This window comes from Orcinus orca, chromosome 2 (assembly GCF_937001465.1).
Source record: "Orcinus orca chromosome 2, mOrcOrc1.1, whole genome shotgun sequence".
NCBI classification, from domain to species: Eukaryota; Metazoa; Chordata; class Mammalia; order Artiodactyla; family Delphinidae; genus Orcinus; species Orcinus orca.
The window spans coordinates 146,950,359-146,970,482 of record NC_064560.1 but is presented as its reverse complement, the minus strand read 5'-3'; the positions used below and the strand labels follow the sequence as shown (position 1 = coordinate 146,970,482).

Sequence of the window (20,124 nt, the reverse complement as noted above, 5' to 3'; positions counted from 1 at the left end):
TTAAATCACTATATTTGTGGTTATTTGTTATGCAGCGACAGAAAATGAATATATCTACTTTCTATGTTAGCTTTTGGCATAATGACTTCCACAAGATTAACTGTAGTTACCTAAAGTACTGAATATCTTTGTCTTAAAATGTTAAAAGTTTGATATCCTTCTTTACTTTTTAGTCTCCATGAAGTCAGGATCCTACCTTCTTCCTTTAATCTATGATCATATATAACTGCCATAATTTTTAGATTTTGTATGGGACATTATAAATATCTGGTCCAACCTTACTAACTTGATAGACGAGGAAACAGAGGCTAACAGAGGTTAAGTAACTTGCTTAGGGCAGACAGTGACTGGAGCTAGGAGTTGAACCTAGGCTTCTGACTACTTCCAAAACTTCTGTCAGCATTACAGCTATAGTACCATCCACATCTTAATTATTTTGTTATCTTTCTCTGATTGTTCTTAACCTTCATAAAACTATTCTTCAAGTACAGACAGCAATCAGAAATTCATGGAATTTTCTAAGTGAACGTATCTCATGTTATCCATTTTGCTTCCTGTATTTTTCCTTGATTTTACCAGGCTACTTGGAAAATATATCATTTTCCCCTAAAGGCATTACCTTACATTTGCCCACAATGAAGTTCTTCAGCCACTTTTCTGCCCACTCATACAGTCTTGTGCCATTTTCATGCAGATCATCCCTGTGACACAGCATCTCACTACCCAGAAGTATGTAGTGTCATCTGTAAATTTGGAGAATTCACTGTGCACTCCCTCAAGACCATTTACAAACTGGTTAAATAAGATCATCCCCCAGCACTAATCCCTGGGGATCCCACTTTTCCATTTAGAAAAACGTTCATTCTTCTTTAGCCTTTGTTTAAGCCCTTAAAGTAAGACATTTAAGCCCTTAAAGTACGCCATTTAAGCCCTTAAAGTAAGAGATTCAGCAAATACTATTAGCAGCTACTCACCTGGTTTCTGGTGAGCTGTCCTGAGCAAATTTAGCAGCAGCTGGTAATATACGGTCAGCCATATCCTTTGTTCCAGATAGAATACGCTCTGGTTCCATAAATTTTACTACATCTGATAAGTGCTGGGCTGCACATCTTCTTACCGCAATGTGTAAATGGCTACAGGGAAACGTGGTCAATTAAAATAGAGTTGATGTATAAACAATTTTTCAAAGATATACCTTAAAAGTCAAATGATTACTCCTAAGCCTCAGCAATCATCCTTGCAGGCTAAAATGACAAATTATTTGCATTAGCTATCCCTCCCCAAGAAGTTAAAAACAAAACTCATAATCACTGACATTTATTTAGCTCCAGATGTATGAATGTAAGTAACATTAGAATAACAATATTATCCTCTGTATGCTTAGTACCTAATATGATGTTTATCATGTAGGAATTATTTAATACATGTTTTTTGACTGAAATAACATTGAAATTTGCTTGTTTTTTTCCTATACCCCAGATTACAAGCAACTGTATTTTTAGTTTAAGGACATGTCCAGATTATTTTGAACATTACCTTTGTCCTCCATTGATAAGAGAAACAACTGCACGTGCAGGAGTTACATTAGTGATCATAGCTCTCAATGCCTTGTCAACATCTTCTCTTATAAATGTATTTGATTCTCCTGATTTATGCAACAAAACTTTTACTGTATTATCTAGTTCTTGATCCATGCTCTTTTTCAGGTAAGTGAAAAGGTCACTTAAACAAACCACAGCAGCACGAGAAACTCCAGAGCGTAAATTTTTCACCTAAAAAAAATTAACATTGTGAAGAATTAACATTGTGAAAATGACTCTACTACCCAAAGCAATCTACAGATTCAATGCAATCCCTATCAAACTATCACTGGCATTTTTCACAGAACTAGAACAAAAAATTTCACAATTTGTATGGAAACACAAAAGACCCCAAATAGCCAAAGCAATCTTGAGAACGAAAAATGGAGCTGGAGGAATCAGGCTCCCTGACTTCAGACTATACTACAAAGCTACAGTAATCAAGACAGTATGGTACTGGCACAAAAACAGAAATATAGATCAATGGAACAGGATAGAAAACCCAGAGATAAACCCACGCACATATAGTCACCTTATCTTTGATAAAGGAGGCAGGAATGTACAGTGGAGAAAGGACAGCCTCTTCAATAAGTGGTGCTGGGAAAAATGGACAGGTATATGTAAAAGTATGAGATTACAACACTCCCTAACACCATACACAAAAAGAAGCTCAAAATGGATTAAAGACCTAAATGTAAGGCCAGAATCTATCAAACTCTTAGAGGAAAACATAGGCAGAACACTCTATGACATAAATCACAGCAAGATCCTTTTTGACCCACCTCCTAGAGAAATGGAAATAAAAACAAAAATAAAAAAAAGGGACCTAATGAAAGTTAAACGCTTTTGCATAGCAAAGGAAACCATAAACAAGACGAAAAGACAATCCTCAGAATGGGAGAAAATGTTTGCAAATGAAGCAACTGACAAAGGATTAATCTCCAAAATTTACAAGCAGCTCATGCAGCTCAATAACAAAAAAAACCCAACCCAATCCAAAAATGGGCAGAAGACCTAAATAGACATTTCTCCAAAGAAGATATACAGATAGCCAACAAACACATGAAAGAATGCTCAACATCATTAATCATTAGAGAAATGCAAATCAAAACTACAATGAGATATCATCTTACACCAGTCAGAATGGCCATCATCAAAAAATCTAGAAACAATAAATGTTGGAGAGGGTGTGGAGAAAAGGGAACACTCTTGCACTGCTGGTGGGAATGTGAATTGGTACACCACTATGGAGAACAGTATGGAGGTTCCTTAAAAAACTAAAAATAGAACTACCATATGACCCAGCAATCCCACTACTGGGCATATACCCTGAGAAAACCATAATTCAAAAAGAGTCATGTACCAAAATGTTCATTGCAGCTCTATTTACAATAGCCAGGAGATGGAAGCAACCTAAGTGCCCATCATCGGATGAATGGATAAAGAAGATGTGGCACATATATACAATGGAATATTACTCAGCCATAAAAAGAAACTAAATTGAGTTATTTGTAGTGAGGTGGATGGACCTAGAGTCTGTCATACAGAATGAAGTAAGTCAGAAAGAGAAAGACAAATACCATATGCTAATACATATATATGGAATCTAAGAGAAAAAAACAAAAATGTCATGAAGAACCTAGGAGTAAGACAGGAATAAAGACATAGGCCTACTAGAGAATGGACTTGAGGATATGGGGAGGGGGAAGGGTAAGCTGTGACAAAGTGAGAGAGTGGCATGGACATATGTACACTACCAAACGTAAAATAGTGGGAAGCAGCTGTATAGCACAGGGAGATCAGCTCAGTGCTTTGTGACCACCTAGAGGGGTGGGATAGGAAGGGTGGGAGAGAGGGAGACGCAAGAGGGAAGAGATATGGGAACATATGTATATGTATAACTGATTCACTTTGTTATAAAGCAGAAACTAGCACACCATTGTAAAGCAATTATACTCCAATAAAGATGTTAAAAAAAAAAATTTCCAAAATGTACATTTTGCTGAAATTCTGAAAGAAAATCAGTAATAATGACTTTGAAACCAAATTTACTATCAAAGTAATGTGCTTTAAATATGTATTGTATTATTTCCTAAAAATATCAACATTTTATCAATTTTTTCAAATGTGGCAAAGTAAGGCATGAGTTACTTTACATATAAGCCTACTGATTTCATTTAGTACAGCTTTTCTAAGGTCAAATAAATGTGGCATATTTATACTTTGTTATTCAAACAATCCTTAACTCAGCTGAAACATAGGATTACCTCTTGAAGTACTGCAAAATTTGTTTCATGCAACTTTGTGTTCAATATTTCAGAATGAAAAGCAGCTAAGCATCTAATAAAGTTCAGTCCCTCAATTTTCTTCTCCCTATGGGAAAAAGAAAGAAACAACAAAATCATGCATTAAATGGGGCTCAACTGGAACAGGATCTCAGATTTCTTCTTTTGTGTGTATGGAATACTGTCAACGAGAAGACCCTGGGTATTTTCCCTTATCATGTAGGAAGCTCAAATAAAAAGATATGGAAAGTTTTGTTCACTCCTATAGTTCTCTTTCATGATCCAGAACATCTTTTAAGAGCCAAAAGCACTATTGACAGTCAAACTAAGTTCATGCTTTATAAATAAAAAGGAACATTTCTCCACCAGTAAGAATGTCATATTCTTTTTAGAGAACAGAAGGGAAAGGAATGGCAAATCAAATGTGAGGGAATCAGTAAAACAAAAATGGAAGGAGATTAAGTAACTATGTATTACTTTGTTGGTGAGTATATAATCCAAGTGCAGAAAACCATCAAGAGATGTTTCTGTAACTTGTATTTCTTTTTCATTATCTTACCTAATGAGCCAGATGAAGGGTAGGTGAATACTAACAAGATGGTAGATTCAAGTGGGATTGGGATATAACATTTTAAACTTGATGGTTTCCATCTTATATGTTTGAAAAATGCAAGCTGAGTTTCCTTAGTTGGTAATATTGATGGTGGTTATTTTTCTAAGCATTTAAATCCCCTGAATAAGTTACGGAAAATAGGGAGAAAAGACCTAAGATTCCAAGGTGGCAAGAGTAAACCTATTTAATAGCTGTCTGGTTCAAGATTTTCATTTTTTGATTAAGCATAAAACTGTTACAGTTACTGTTCAGATGCACAAACAACCAGATTCTGTACACAAAGTAAATAACAGAAAGTGGAGTCAAGAGAGAGGAAAGCAGAAAAAGAAATTAAGAAATAGTGGCTGAAATTTTTTCATCAAATCTATAAATTCTCAGATCCAAGAACAAATCCTAAACAGGATAACCATAAAATAAACACAAAATGGAACATCATTATCAAATTACTAAAAAGAGTGTTGAAGGGAATATTCTTAAAAGCAGCCATAGAAAAAAGGGCAAATTACACACAGGAGTAACAAAGATAACAATGATAAAAGACTTTAGCTCAGAAATATGCAAGCCACTGAACAAAATTTAAGTGCTAAAAAGAAACGGACAAAAAATCAACTTAATTTAAGGAGGAATATACAAATCTTAAACTATAGTTGGAGATTGCAAAAGCCCAGTAACTGATGAAACAAATAAACAGGAAGTCAGTGAGGATACAGAAAACTTAACACTGTCAACCACTACCAACCAACCTGATCTTCTTAACCTTTATAGAACACTACAAACAACTTCAGAATGCAGATTCTTTTCAAGTTCATGTGAAACATGCATCTGCATGGTTTTGACATCAGGGTATACTGGTTTCAAAGAATGAGATGCGAAGTATACCAGCCTCTTCAATGTTCTAAAAGTTTGTATAGAATTTCTTTCCTAAATGTTTGGTATAATTCACTAGTGAAACCATCCAAGCATGGAGTTTTCTTTGTGGGAAAGAAACTCAAATTCAATTTCCTCAATAGATATTGGGTTATATAGATTATCTACTTTTTGAGTGAGTTTTGGTAGATTCTGTCTTTCAAGGAATCTGTGCATTTCGCTAAGTTGTCGAATTTATGGGCATAAAGCTGTTTATCATATTCCTTTATTATTTAATAGCTGTATGATCAGTAGTGATGTTCCTTCTCTCATTCCTGATATATTCATCTGTTTCTTCTCTTTTTTCTTCATCAGTCTGACTAGAGGTTTATCAATTTTATTTATTTTCTCCAAGAGCCTGCTTTTGCTTTCATTTATATCTCTATTGTTTGTTTTCTATTTCATTGATTTCCATCATGTTGTTTATTATTTTCTTTTTTTTTTTGCTTATTTTGGGCTTCATTTGCTCTTCTGTTTCAGTTTAAGATGAAAGCTGAGGTCACTGATATAATGTTTCATTCTTAATTTTATTAAGTTCAAAATATTTTCTAATTTCCCTTATGATTTCTTCTTACAGCCATGGGTGATTTATAAGTATGTTACTTAGTTTCCAAATATTTAGAGATTTTACAGGTATGTGTTCCTAACTTCTAATTTAATTCCACTGTGGTCAGAGAACAAAATTTGTATAATCTGAAACCTTTTAAATTACTTGTTTTATGTTCCAGAATATGGTCTTTCTTGGTAAATGTTCCTTGCAGACTTGAAAAGAATGTGAATTCTGTTGTTTTAGGTGGAGTGTTCTATAAATGTCAGTCAGGTCAAGTTGAAAGTCTTCTATATCCTTACTAATTTTCTTTCTACTAGTTTTATCAATTAATGAGAGGATTGTTTGAGTTCCAACTATAACTGTGGAGTTGTTTATTTCTTTGCAGTTCTACCAGTTTTTGCTTAATGTATTTTGAAGCTCCATTATATGGTAATATAATTTATATAATATTATATAATAAAATATGGTTCAGGATTGCCATGTCTTCTTGATGAATTAACTCCCTTATCAATATAAAATGGCCCTCTTTATTCGTGATGTGATAGAATTCTAAGATGGCACCGTGATTCCTGTCCCAGGTGTACATGCCATGAATAATACTCTCCCCTTGAGGGTGAATATGATGGGATATCACTTCTCTCAATCATGTTACATTATATAACTAAAGGGATTTTGCAAGTTGTCCTACAGCTCACCGATCCTCTGTTCATGTCTTTCTTCTAGTTTCTTTAACACATGGATTAGAATTATAACTATAGTTATAATGTCTTTGTCTACTAATTCTATCATCTATATCATTTTTGGATTAGTTTCAATTGCTTTCCTTTTTTCCTTTTCATTATGGGTTGTATTTTCCTGCTTCTTTGCATGCCTGGTAATTTTTTATTGGATGCCAGGCATTGTGAATTTTTATCTTAGATATTTTTGTATTCCTATAAATATTTTTGGGCTTCATTATGAGATATAGTTAAGTTACTTGGAAAGTCTGATCCTTTCAGGCCTTGCTTTTATGCTCTGTTTGGAGAAACAAAACTAGTCTTTAGCCTAGGGCTTATTCATTCCATAGATGAAGCAAAACTCTTCTGAGTACTCTACCCAATGCCATGTGAATTATAAGGTTTTCCACGCTGCCGGTGGGGAGAGAAAGTATTCTTGCCCTTGTATACATCCCAGGGAACATTCTTTGTAACTTCTATGAGTGGTCTTTGTTCTGGTTTCACAAGCATGCCTTGACCAAATACTCAGCTAAACATTTGAGAATAATCTTCTGAAGGTTCTTAGAGTTCTTTAAGGAACTGTATCCTCCTCTGGCATTCTGCCCTGTAAGCTCTAGCTATCTTGGCCTCCCCAAACTCCCAGCTCTATCTCTATCTCTGCTGGTATCTACATGGTTTTCCCCTCCCTAAGCTGTGTAGGAAGTTAGCAAGGGCTCACCTTTGTTTCTCAGGGATCACTGTCTTTCACTGCCTGGTTAACAATACTCTGAAAACCATTGTTTCATATATTTTGTATTATTTCTTTAGTTCTTTCTGATGTGAAGGCAAATCTAATGCCTGTTAATCTATCTTGGCAGGAAGTGGAATTTCAAGAGTTCTGTTTTGGCCATGTTAAATTTAAGATGTCTATTGGCATCCAAGTGGAAGTCAAGGAGGCAGTTCAATTACAAGTCCAGAGCTCAAGAAGATACCAGGGATTCAGATAAGCATTTATGAGAAATCAGAGTACGGATAGAATTTAAAGCTATTGAATTGAATGAGATCATTTAAGAAAGGGGTTGGCAAACTATGGCTCACAGACCAAATCTAGCCCCATCAGAGTTTACTTCTATAAGTAAAATTTTTATAAGTAAAGTTCACTGAAAGACAACCGTGCCCATTTGTTTTCATACTGTCTAAGGCTGATTTTGCACTATAACAGCAAAGTTGAGTAGCTGCAACAGAGACAAGTGGCCTGAAAAGCCTAAAATATTTTACTATCTGGCTCTTTATAGGGAAAGATTGCCAGCCTGGATCTATGGGATGAATGTAGATAGAGAACGCCAGTGGATTAAATTCTGGAGCACTCCTCAATTTTGAAATCAAACATTAAGTACTGAAGCAGGAAAAGAACCAAGAGTCTCAAATTTTTCCAGGGTGAAAAGAAAAAAAGTATATGAAGAAGGGAGTGTCAACTGTGTCAAATGATGCTGAGAGGCTAAGTATGATGAGGACTAATAAGTGACCAGTGTTTAGCAAATGGCCACTTCTGCAGTTTTAGTGAAGTGGCAGTCACAGTGGGGAGGGCTGAAAGCCAATCAAAGAAGGTTGAGAAGAGAACATGAGGTGAAAAAGCAGACACAATGAATTAGCCTTTTTGAGGACTTTTGCTAAAAAGGGGGGAGAAAAGAAATGTGAAAATGTGAAGAAGATGTGCAGTTTCGGAAGGAGTTTTAAAAACAGGAAATATTATAGCACATTTTTATGTTGATGAATATGAATCTAGAAAAGAAGCAAAACTGATGATGAGGTATAGGAGGTGGATGCAGAGAGAGATTGAAGATTGACTAGGGGAGGAAATGGGACAAGGGGAGCCAAGAGATGTTCCAGCTGAAGCAAGTGGAATGCCACTGTCTTTTTTTTCCCCTTGAGTTATTGGCTGGGTTGGCTGGGTGGCTGTTGTAGCTGTGGTAGGAACAGATAAGGATTTTCAGGATTTTTATAGGATATATTTCACAGAGAAACACTTGGAGAAATGATGAGATTTATACTTAATACCAAAAGGTTTGCATAATCCATAATAAAGCTAACTATGTCCTTATGGTATGTAAGTTATAATATAACAGGTAATACAGTGTTATTAGGACCAGAGTTCAGCTACATTAATAAGTTGGAAAAAACTCAGACTGCCTAAGAAGTAAAATAATCATTCCTAAGACTATTTTAATAGGAAATGTTTCAAGGTTTCTAAAAATAAACTTTCAGAAAACTTTTGGAACTCAGCTTAGTTTTAAGTTAAGGATGGTGAACTCACCAATCCTCATCAGCTAAAAGCCTCAGAGCTTCTGTCAGTGCTACTTCTGGTTTGGAAAATGGCCGTAGTTCTGATGAATCCATTATTTCTGGACTATGAGTGACAGAAGGCATCCTTTCTTTATACTGTGGAATGGCTCCAGGAGATGCTTCATCTAAAACAAAGAAACATACTAAATAAAGCATCGAATAACTCTGATACAAAGGGGTACAAATAATATTCTGACCATAGACTCTATGAATATTTCTTATAGAAACTAGTAACTATTAGTTTAGTCTCTAACAAAATTGTAATACCTGGATACCAAAGCTATTTAAAACTATACTTTTTATATACAAAATTATTAAATTACATTTACTGTAAGTATATAAGTGGTTTTGCAGTCATGAGTCATATAACAAAGTCCAGCTTTAAGAGCTAAAAGTCAGTAAGAAGCATATGATCCCATTTTGTAAAAACATGTGGATATATACCTGTTTCACTGTACAACCGATAACAGAAATGAAGCTTTGTGACAACTGTATATAAATTACCAATTTTTGCTATTGTTATTGAATTAATGGTATACTAAAAATCCTAAGACCATGTGTAGTAATGTGGTCGATGTTTCTTCCATAATCAAACATTTACTTTCCATTTTCTAGATGTAAGGCATTGGCCTAGATATTGGGGAAGCAAATCATCTGAGTGCTCAGGGTAATACCTTGAGGGCACTGCATAATGTAAGACACATGCAGTGAAGGTGTTAGAACGGAATAGACCAAAAAGATAAAATAGAATGTGTAATGGTTTTTGTAAATGGATAAAGGTTAGTTATTTTTTCATGTTAAGAGATAACTTTAAAAAGGTAATATTAAGCACTAGAAAATGACTATAATAAAAAGTATTTATCAACCATGCTGTTCTTAAGAAAATGTTAGATGAAACACATGAGATACACAAATATAAGAAATTACACTTGATGCTGTATATTAATTACATATTCAGATGCAATTAAAATCCAAAGGCAAGATATTAATGATATTAGTTAACACTTATTAAATACTTTGTGTTAGATGTTGTGATAAAGACTTTACAAACTTTACTACATTTAATTCTCTCAACAAAGGTGATGGATATTCTCATTATCTCTAATTTGCAACCGAGAGAAAATAACTGAGTTTTACAGAGGCTAAGAAATGTATTCAAGGTCTCAATGCTAATGAGTGGCAAAGGCAGGATTTTCATCTAGGTCTACTATCACCCTAGATTTTATACAAAGAGGTCTAAGACAGAATCCCTGCTTTCCAAACTTTATCACATACCCGATGAGAAGAGACATGCAAAAAGATGAATATGGTATTCTGGATTACTGTAGTGATAAACTTGTACCAGTTTTTGTTAGAGTAAATCACATACGAAGAAAATTATATGACAATTAATGAATATGATAAATAGACATCATTAATTTTTTTTGATGATTCAGATGCACCCTCATTAGGTTTCATATGTAAGACTGACATGTATTAAAAAAAAAACAACCCAAAACTCAACTTTGGAATTTTACAATCCAGAAAGAATAGCAAATAACAAAATAGCACTACTAACTGTCATTTATTGACATCTTGCCTGCATTGTGCTAAGTGCTTCACTTACATTATCCCATTTGATTCATTCAACAACCCTATGTGATGGTTACTATTATTCCTACATTACAGGTGAAGAAACTGTTGCTAAAGTTTTAAGGATTCCCTCTCTATATCTACTCCACCTCCATTCTCATGAGAGAATAATTCATTAGGAAGAGATGCAGATAAACACCAAGTTATCAACCTTGGGGTTATACCACTATTTCTACTGTTTTTACCTGAAAAAAGTGAAAAAAAACAAAACAAATACTACTCTGGAAAAGGAGGTGTACAGAGTATCAATCTAAAGCAGTGCTGCCCAAACTAAGGGTTTTTTGTTTAAACATCCCCTCCTGAAGCCTGCTACTTTTATAAAATACAATAAAAATGTTGTGGCAAGTCTCTAAAAGGTTACTCTCACTGTTTGTAGTTATCTTGTAAGCATATTCTTCTGTTCAAAATATAAGCATGATTTCAAGGAAGCACTCTCCTTATACTGCTTAGAAATAAAATCTGCAAAGCCTATATTATAGGCGAGAAAAATCACAAAATTAGTTGATGTCTCTAGCAAGAATGAATATGAAACAATTTATGATTTGCTACTCTTTGTATGATTTGCTACTATTGGTACTTCTATTCCTACTGTTAACTACTGACTTAGGTAAGAAGTTTTGTGGGTTTTTCTCCCCCTAGATTCTATGACAGTAATAATTAGTGAAACTATTTAAGAATGCTGAAAATAGGCTTAAATGTCACAAATGCCTAGATTTAACTGGTACTCAGGGCCGTGTTTAACCAGTAATTTTACAGGCTAACACCTCTCATCAGGCATACTCTCAATAATTACTAACTTTGAGGATACAGAATTTTTAAAACATTTTCTACACTTCCCGCATTATTAAAAGAAATACAAGCTAGGAAGAATTGCAAACATTTATCTAGTTCAATTCTCTTTTATATTTATCTTTGGGAGAGGTTAAGTATGTTGTCTAAGATCACATTTATAAATTTACGTTTTCTATACTTCTTGGGTTTTTTGTTCACACCTAGACTTCAGACCCAACATCAATTTAAGAATGTTTGTTATAGTTTATACAGTTTATTCCTTAGAAAAAAAATAACAAAAATAATAAGCAGTAATTTTTAATGTTTATTATAGTTCACACAATTTTTCATTTCAATTTCTGATTTTCCTAGCTGTTGCTATACCTAAGACCTATTCAATATTTTTTAAAATAGCACAGGAAACATGGAGCTTAATCTTGACCAGGTATAGAACCTATTAAGTACTCAATGACTAGCTGAATAAATGATAAATGCAATGATTTTTTTAATCATGATCTAATAAACCAGCTTCACAATCTCAGTTACCTTAGCTATAAAATGGAATACTACCCTCAGTGAAACAAGAATATTTGCAGGGAACAAAGACGAGATCTTTGAGATAATCTGGGCCTTTCAGATGGTTTAGATATTTTACATGGCCAGAAAATAGAGGCCTGTTTTCAGGTCACAAAGCTAATTAAAAGGCAGAACTAATATTAAAGAAGCCAGGTCTGTCTACTGACTCCTACTGGTTTAGTGTTCTTTCCATCACAAAATGCATTGAACCACATGTGGTCTCTTCAACTTAAATAAGCATTTGTGACATTACTCCCTATATTTAAACATATCTTACCTGAATCTGAAAACACTAAAGATGGTGACCTTTTTAAACTGGCCTCTTTTTTTCAATGGAGGGCTGAAGGCAATGTTTTCTAAAGGAGAACTTTCATTTTTTTCATATTCCCACCTCATCCCCCAAAATATTTAAGTCTAGAAGGGAGAAAAACAATCAATTAGCTTCCTTTTTATAAGAAACAATACTTATTACAATAGTTAGAAGTAACTGGGTCTTTCAGATTTCAGTGTTGTAGTTCAACATATTCCACTATTAGCGATATATCAACCTCAGTTAAACTATAGTACATTAGTTTTAGAATATTACGAGTTAAATAAAACCACAGCAAATGTTAAATTCCACTTACTTTCAGATGCCATTTTCTCAGTTCCTGTATGTTTCATTCGTTCCCAAGGATTCTTCTCACAATCTTTAATGTCAAAAAGTTCTTTTTCCTCTTTTCTCTTTTGTCTCATCTTGTCATAAGTAGATTTTGAAATAGAAACTTTAATCTGCAGGAAAAAGTTGAAATATCCGAAATCATTCAGGGAGTCTGACATTTAAAATAACTATCTTCATCTTAGATAACTGTAAGTTATACAAAATAAACTATACATTTCTTAGTCCTTATTTCAGTAATTCTAAAACTGAATAGAATTACCTAGTGCTAATCTCCAAATAAATTTGTGCCTGAAGATACTAGTTTGTTACTCCTTGAGGATATCCTAGGAAATTGTTGAATATATACATACACATACATATATGTATATAAAGTACATGTAGAGCATAAAGTACACTAGATACTTTATGCCAGAATGACAGCATATTTGGTGGGAAAGGAGAATAACCTATCATTTAAATGATTAAAGTTCAGGAATTTCAATTACACTGAGATTTAAAAAAATTTAATCAAAACACTTTCACTACCCCAAATCTGATATACACAAAACAATGATGCATCATTAAATTTATCCTAATAATTAGTAAATAACCTTACATCTTTTTCATTTTCAACATCAACACATGATGGAATACTCTGTTGGACTGCTCTTCCATAAATCCCTGATGGTGGTTCAGTACTTTTAAGTGAAAACGTATCCCCATTTTCCACAGAAGATATCACTGATTGGCTGCAGGTTGCTGGTGCTGGGACTGGACTTCCAAATACCCCTGAAAGCAACCAACCATCAAACTGTCATTAAGTATTTATGTGATGTTACGCTGGACAGCAAAGTTTTAAGACAAGGCTCTTGTCTTCAAGAAGTATACGATATAGTTAATAAGAAAAACATGTTAAATAATCACAAAATATAAAAACACTCTAACAGGATGATAATATGAGGTACCACAAGATATTTCATGATAATATCAAATGAGAACACCGTGTTGTAAGTTCTGAGTTCACAAGAAAGAACGGTTGGGTGAGCTGGGGGTTTAAGATGGTTTCAAAGAGCAAGGATTTGAGCTGGGATTAGAAGACACAAAGAATTTGGATAGACAAGTGAGGAAGGAGGGGAGGACGTCCTATGAGATGGGATGCTCATAAGCAGAGCTGAACAAGTAGAAAGCATGTATGTGGAGTGAATAAGTTTGGCTGGGCACAAGGCAAATAGAGGAAAAACAGAAAATAAGTTTACAAGGGTAGGTTGGAGCCAATCTGAGGAGGGACTTATTTTTTATTATATATTTCTTTTTAAATTTTATTTATTTATTTTTGTCTGCGTTGGGTCTTTGTTGCTGCGTGTGGTCTTTCTCTAGTTGCGGCGAGCGGGGGCTACTCTTTTTTTTTTTTTTTTAAAGAAGATGTTGGGGGTAGGAGTTTATTAATTTATTTTATTTATTTTTGCTGTGTTGCGTCTTCGTTTCTGTGCGAGGGCTTTCTCTAGTTGTGGCAAGCGGGGGCCACTCTTCATCGTGGTGTGCGGGCCTCTCACTATCGCGGCCTCTCTTGTTGCGGAGCACAGGCTCCAGACACACAGGCTCAGTAGTTGTGGCTCATGGGCCTAGATGCTCCGTGGCATGTGAGATCCTCCCAGACCAGGACTTGAACCCGTGTCCCCTGCATTAGCAGGCAGATTCTCAACCACTGCACCACCAGGGAAGCCCAAGCGGGGCCTACTCTTCGTTGCAGTGTGTGAGCTTCTCATTGCAGTGGCTTCTTTTGCTGCAAAGCACAGGCTCTAGGCACGCGGACTTCAGTAGTTGTGGCACATGGGCTCAGTAGTTGTGGCTCGTGGGCTCTAGAGCACAAGCTCAGTAGTTGTGGCGCATGGGCTTAGTTGCTCTGCAGCATGTGGGATCTTCCCGGACCAGGGCTTGAACCCATGTCCCCTGCGTTGGCAGGTGGATTCTTAACGTGATTTTAACCACTGTGCCACCAGGGAAGCCCTGAGGAGGGTCTTAAATTAACTTAATAAGACTCTATCAAGCAAAGAAGTTAGGAAAGCTTTCTGAGCATTTCATTCTATTTACCAAAAATAAGATGTACACCCTCAATGTCTATCATCATATTCTAGTTTCTCAACTAGAATTGAAATTAAAATTAAACTAAAATTAAATTGAAATTTAAATTAAATTTTAACTTAAATTAATTTTAATTTAATTAAAAAATAAAATTTAATTAAAAAATTAAAAAGGAATCTAGCTGGGTTGTGTTAATGAACTTGATGGGGAAATCCTTTCACAATGTATATGGATATCAAATCATCACACTGTACACTTTAAATATCTTACAATTTTATTTGTCAATTATACCTCAATAAAGTTGGGGGAAAAAAACGCTAGTTTTAAAGGATATTTGCAAATATGTTGTTCAAAGGTTTCCTAACTCCCCTAAAATATATAAGAGATATTAATTAAGATTTGTCTAGTCTTTGCATGGGAGACAATACAATTATATTAATTTATATTGATGACAAAGTCGATCAATAAGGACTACTATTTGAATTTAAACTGTGGTAAAATGGTCTAAGCTATCCTAAAAGTGTCTTAGAAGTACCTAAACTCCACCTGTCACATAATACATCTCTGAAAATTACTGACATGAATTTACTGTTGTTTCATTAGAGGATAGAAATGTCATGTTATGTATTCACTTTTAATTCTTTCAATTTAACGATTTTTTAAAAAGAAAGTTCTATTCAACACCTGAATCACACTCTTCTCTATTCTTTATTGATATGCTTTGCTTATACGTGAAGAACATATTCAATTAAAAGCTAAAAAACTTTGAAATACCTTTTCCAACAACTACTACTGAGTCTTCTGATAAGGTATTTGTAGACATGAAGTCAAAACTGGAAATTTGGTGGAAATTTGATGATGACCCTGTAAATCCTAAAGAAACAAAAAAACCCACATTAAAAAATACATATTTATATAGTATTTCAGGATATCATAACATGATCTTTTAAAACTGAAAACTAACTTCATACAAAGAATTTACAATTTATATATTTACGCATATTCATTAACTCAATATTTATTTATTTATTTATTTATTTATTGTTTTTGCGGTACGCAGGCCTCTCACTGTTGTGAACTCTCCCGTTGCGGAGCACAGGCTCCAGACACGCAGGCTCAGCGGCCATGGCTCACGGGCCCAGCCACTCCGCGGCATGTGGGATCTTCCCGGACCGGGGCACGAACCTGTGTCCCCTGCATCGGCAGGCAGACTCTCAACCACTGCGCCACCAGGGAAGCCCAACTCAATAAATATTTATAATTAGAATATCTGGTTTGTCCATTGTATATTCTTGCCTCCCTTGTCATAGATTAATTGACTGTAGGTGCATGGGTTTATTTCTGAGCTCTCTATTCTGTTCCATTGATCTATATGTCTGTTTTTGTGCAAATACCACGCTGTTTTGTTTACTGTAGTGCTGCAGTATTGTTTGAAGTCTCAAAGGGATATGCCTCCATCTTCATTCTTTTTTCCTCAGGACTGCTTTGGCAATTCTGGGTGTTTTGTGATTCCATATAAATTTTAGTATTATTGTTCTAGTTCTGTGAAAAATGCCATGCGTATTTTGATAGGGATCACATTATATCTGTATAGTTTGCTTTGGGTAGTATTAACTTTTAAACATTAACTCTTCCAATCCAAGAGCACGGGATAGCTTTCCATTTCTTAAAATCATCATCAATTTCCTTTATCAATGTTTTGGAGTCTTCAGCATATAGGTTTTTCACTCATTTCATTTCTTCATTTTGCCACACCATGAGGCATGTGGGATCTTAGTTCCCCCCCCAGTGATCGAACTCATGCCCCCTGCATTGGGAGTGCAGAGTCTTAACCACTGAACCACCAGGGAAGTCCAGTATTTTTTTTTTTTTGACGTGATTTTAAATGGGATTTTTTTTTAACCTCTTTCTGATATTTCATTGTTACTGTAAAAAAATGTAACAGATTTCTGTATATTAATCTTGTATCCTGCTACCTTGCTGAATTCATCTATTAGTTCTAATAATTTTTGTGTGGAGTCTTTAGGGGTCCCTATATAGAGTATCATGTCATCTGCCAATAGGGACAGTTTTACCACCTCCCTTCTGATTTGGATACCTTTTGTTTCTTTTTCTTGTCTGAATGCTTCCAATACTATGCTCAATAGAAGTGGTGAGAGCAGGTATCCTTGTCTTGTTCCTGAATTTAGTGGGAAGGCTTTTAGCTTTTCACCATTGAGTATTATGTTGGCTGTGGGTTTGCTGTAAATGGCTTTTGAGATATGTTCCCTCTATACCCACTTGGGTGAGAGTTTTTACCATGGATGGATGCTGAATTTTATCAAATACTTTTTCTGCATCTATTGCGATGATCATATGGCTTCCTGTTGATGTAGTATTGATATATCACATTGATTGATTTATTATGATGAACCATCCTTGTGACCCTAAAATGAATCCAACTTGATCGTGATGTATGATCCTTTTTACGTATTGTTGGATTCAGTTTGCTAATATTTTGGAAAGTTTTCTTTTTTGATTGATTGATTGATTTGGCTGCATTGGGTCTTAGTTGTGGCACACAGGATCTTTGCTGCGGCACATGGGATCTTTCATTGCAGCACGCAGGCTCTAGAGTGTGCAGGCTCAGTAGCTGCGGCACAAAGGTTCTCTAGTTGTGGCGCATGGGCTCCAGAGTGCGCGGGCTCAGTAGTTGCAGCAAGCAGGCTCTCTAGTTGTGGCTCATGGGCTCTAGAGCGTGTGGGCTCAGTAGCTGTGGCGCACGGGCTTAGCTGCCCCATGGCATGTGGGATCTTAGTTCCCCGACCAGGGATCGAACCCACGTCCCCTGCATTAGAAGGTGGATTCTTAACCACTGGACCAAATCAAAAAATATTTGCTAATATTTTGTTGAGGATTTGTACATCTATGTTTATGAAACATATTGATCTGTAATTTTCTTTTCTTAATGTCTTTGTCTGGTTTTGGTATCAGGGTGACAGTGGCTTCATAGAATGAATTAGGGAGTGTTCCCTCCTCTTCAATCTTTTGGAATAGTTTGAGAAGGATAGGTGTAAGGTCTTGTATGTTTGGTAGAATTTCCCAGTGAAGCTGTCTGGTCTGAGATTTTTGCTTGCAGAGAGCTTTTTAAATTACAGATTCTATTTCACTTCTAGTGATCAGTCTGTTCAAAATATGTTTCTTCCTGACTAAATTTTGGCAGGCTGTATATTTCTAAAAATTTGTCCAATTTGTTGGCATATAACTCTTCATAGTATTCTCATGAGTTTTTGTATTTCTGTGGTATCAGTTGTTATTTCTCTTTACCTTCTTATGTTTTTTTGGGGTCCTCTCTCTTTTCTTCTTGGTGAGCCTGGCTAGAGGTTTGTCAATTTTGTTTATCTTAAAAACAAACAAAAAAAACAGCTCTTGGTTTTATTGATCTTTTTATTTTTTTTGATCTCTATTTATTTCCTCTCTGATATTTATTTATTTCCTTCCTTCTGCTGGCTTTGGGTTTTGTTTGTCCTTCTTCTTCTAGTTCTTTTAGGTGGTAGGTTAGGTTATTTGAGATTTTTCTTGTTTCTTGAGGAATGTCTGTATCGCTATAAACTTCCCTCTTAGAAATGCTTTTGCTACAACCCATAGATTTTGTAAAGTTGTATTTTCATTGTCACTTGTCTTGAGGTATTTTCTGATTTCCTCCTTGGTTTCATCGTTTACCCACTGGTTTTTTACTTCCATGTTGCTTAGTATCCATGTGATGGGTTTTTTTCTTATTTTTCTTTCTGTGGCTGATTTCTACAGTTTCATACCATTGTGGTTAGAAAAGATGCTTGAAATAATTTCTATCCTCCTAAATTTGTTGAGGCTTGTTTGGTGACCTAGTATGTCATCTATTGCAGAGAATGTTCCATGGGCACTTGAAAAGAATGTGTATTCTGGGTTTTATCAATGTAGTGTTCTATAGATATCAATTAAGTCCAACTGGTCTATTGCATCACTTAGGATCTCTGTTCCCTTATTGACTTTCTGTCTGGAAATCTGTCCATTGATCTCAGTGGGGTGTTAAAGTCTCCTAGTATTATTGTATTCCTGTCAGTTTCTCTCTTCATGTCTGTTAGTATTTGTTTTATATAGTGTATTTAGGTGCTCCTATACTGAGTACATATATGTTAATGAGAGTAATATCCTCTTCTTGTATTGATCCTTTTATCATGATATAATGTCCTTCTTTGTCTTTCTTTATGAACTTTGTTTTAAAGTCTATTTTGTCTTTAGAAAATGGACTTGAGGACATGGGGTGGGAGGGCAAACCTGGGGTGAAGTGAGAATAGCATCAACATACATACACTACTGAATGTAAAATAGTTGGCTGGTGGGAAGCAGCAGCATAGCACAGGGAGATGAGCTCGGTGTTATGCGATGATCTAGAGGGGTGGGTTAGGGAGGATGGGAGGGAGGTTCATGAGGGAGGGGATATGGGGACATGTGTATGCATATGGCTGATTTGCTTTGTTGTGCAACAAAAACTAACACAGTATTGTGAAGCAATTATACTCCAACAAAGATTTATTAAAAAAGAAAAAAAAAGTCTATTGTGTCTGATATGAGTATTGCTACTCCCACTTTCTTGTTATTTCCATCTGCATAAAATATCATTTTCCATCCCCTCACTTTCAATCTTTATGTGTTCTTTGCTCTAACGTGAGTCTCTTGTAGGCAGCATATTGTAGGTTCTTGTGTTTTTATCCAATCTGCCATTCAGTGTCTTTTTTTTTTTTTTTTTGCGGTACGCAGGCCTCTCACTGTTGTGGCCTCTCCTGTTGCGGAGCACGGGCTCCGGATGCGCAGGCTCAGCAGCCATGGCTCATAGGCCCAGCCGCTCCGCGGCATGTGGGATCTTCCCGGACTGGCGAACGAACCCGTGTCCCCTGCATTGGCAGGCGGACTCTCAACCACTGTGCCACCAGGGAAGCCCCCATTCAGTGTCTTTTGATTGGAGTATTTAGTCCATTGATATTTAAAGTGATTATTAATAGGTATGTACTTATTGCCATTTTAAACCTTGTTTCCCAGTTGATTCTGTAGTTCTTCTTTGTTCATTTCTTCCTTTTGTTTTCCCTTTTGTGGTTTGATGATTGTGTATTATGTTGGAGTTCCTTTCTTTTTGGTTTTTGTGAATCTATGTATGTTTTTGATTTGTGTGATAAACTTGCTGGGTAGAGTATCCTAGGTTGTAGGTTTTTCCCTTTCAGGACTTTGAATATATCATGCCACTCCCTTGTGGACTGCAAAGTTTCTGCAGAGAAATTAGCTGATAGCCTTATGGAGGTTCCCTTGTAACTGACTCTTTGACTCTTTGTTTTTCTCTTGCTGTCTTTAGAATCCTCTCCTTAACTTTTTCCATGTTAATTATATGTCTTGGTGTGGGTGTTTGGGTTCATCTTGTTTGGGACCCTCTGTGTTTCC

At 35.5% G+C, this 20,124-nt stretch overlaps 1 protein-coding gene across 3 annotated transcripts in view; it reads right to left on the bottom strand.

Moving 5' to 3' along the window:
- Positions 1-20,124, bottom strand: part of TOGARAM1 (TOG array regulator of axonemal microtubules 1) — an 82,096-nt gene that overhangs the window by 18,233 nt on the left and 43,739 nt on the right. The window contains exons 9-16 of one of the 3 annotated variants that reach the window (XR_007476030.1): positions 15,448-15,546; positions 13,208-13,380; positions 12,578-12,722; positions 8,944-9,097; positions 3,848-3,953; positions 1,537-1,772; positions 975-1,133; positions 625-743 (exon numbers count right to left, since the gene is read on the bottom strand). Coding sequence is in view for 2 of the 3 variants with exons in the window: in XM_049706883.1 (XP_049562840.1) it covers positions 740-743; positions 975-1,133; positions 1,537-1,772; positions 3,848-3,953; positions 8,944-9,097; positions 12,578-12,722; positions 13,208-13,380; positions 15,448-15,546 (1,076 nt within the window). In the remaining variant the exon portion in view is untranslated. Of the gene's footprint in view, positions 1-619; positions 744-974; positions 1,134-1,536; positions 1,773-3,847; positions 3,954-8,943; positions 9,098-12,577; positions 12,723-13,207; positions 13,381-15,447; positions 15,547-20,124 lie in introns of those variants that run through there. The other 2 variants (XM_049706883.1, XM_033428425.2) reach the window with 2 other exon arrangements.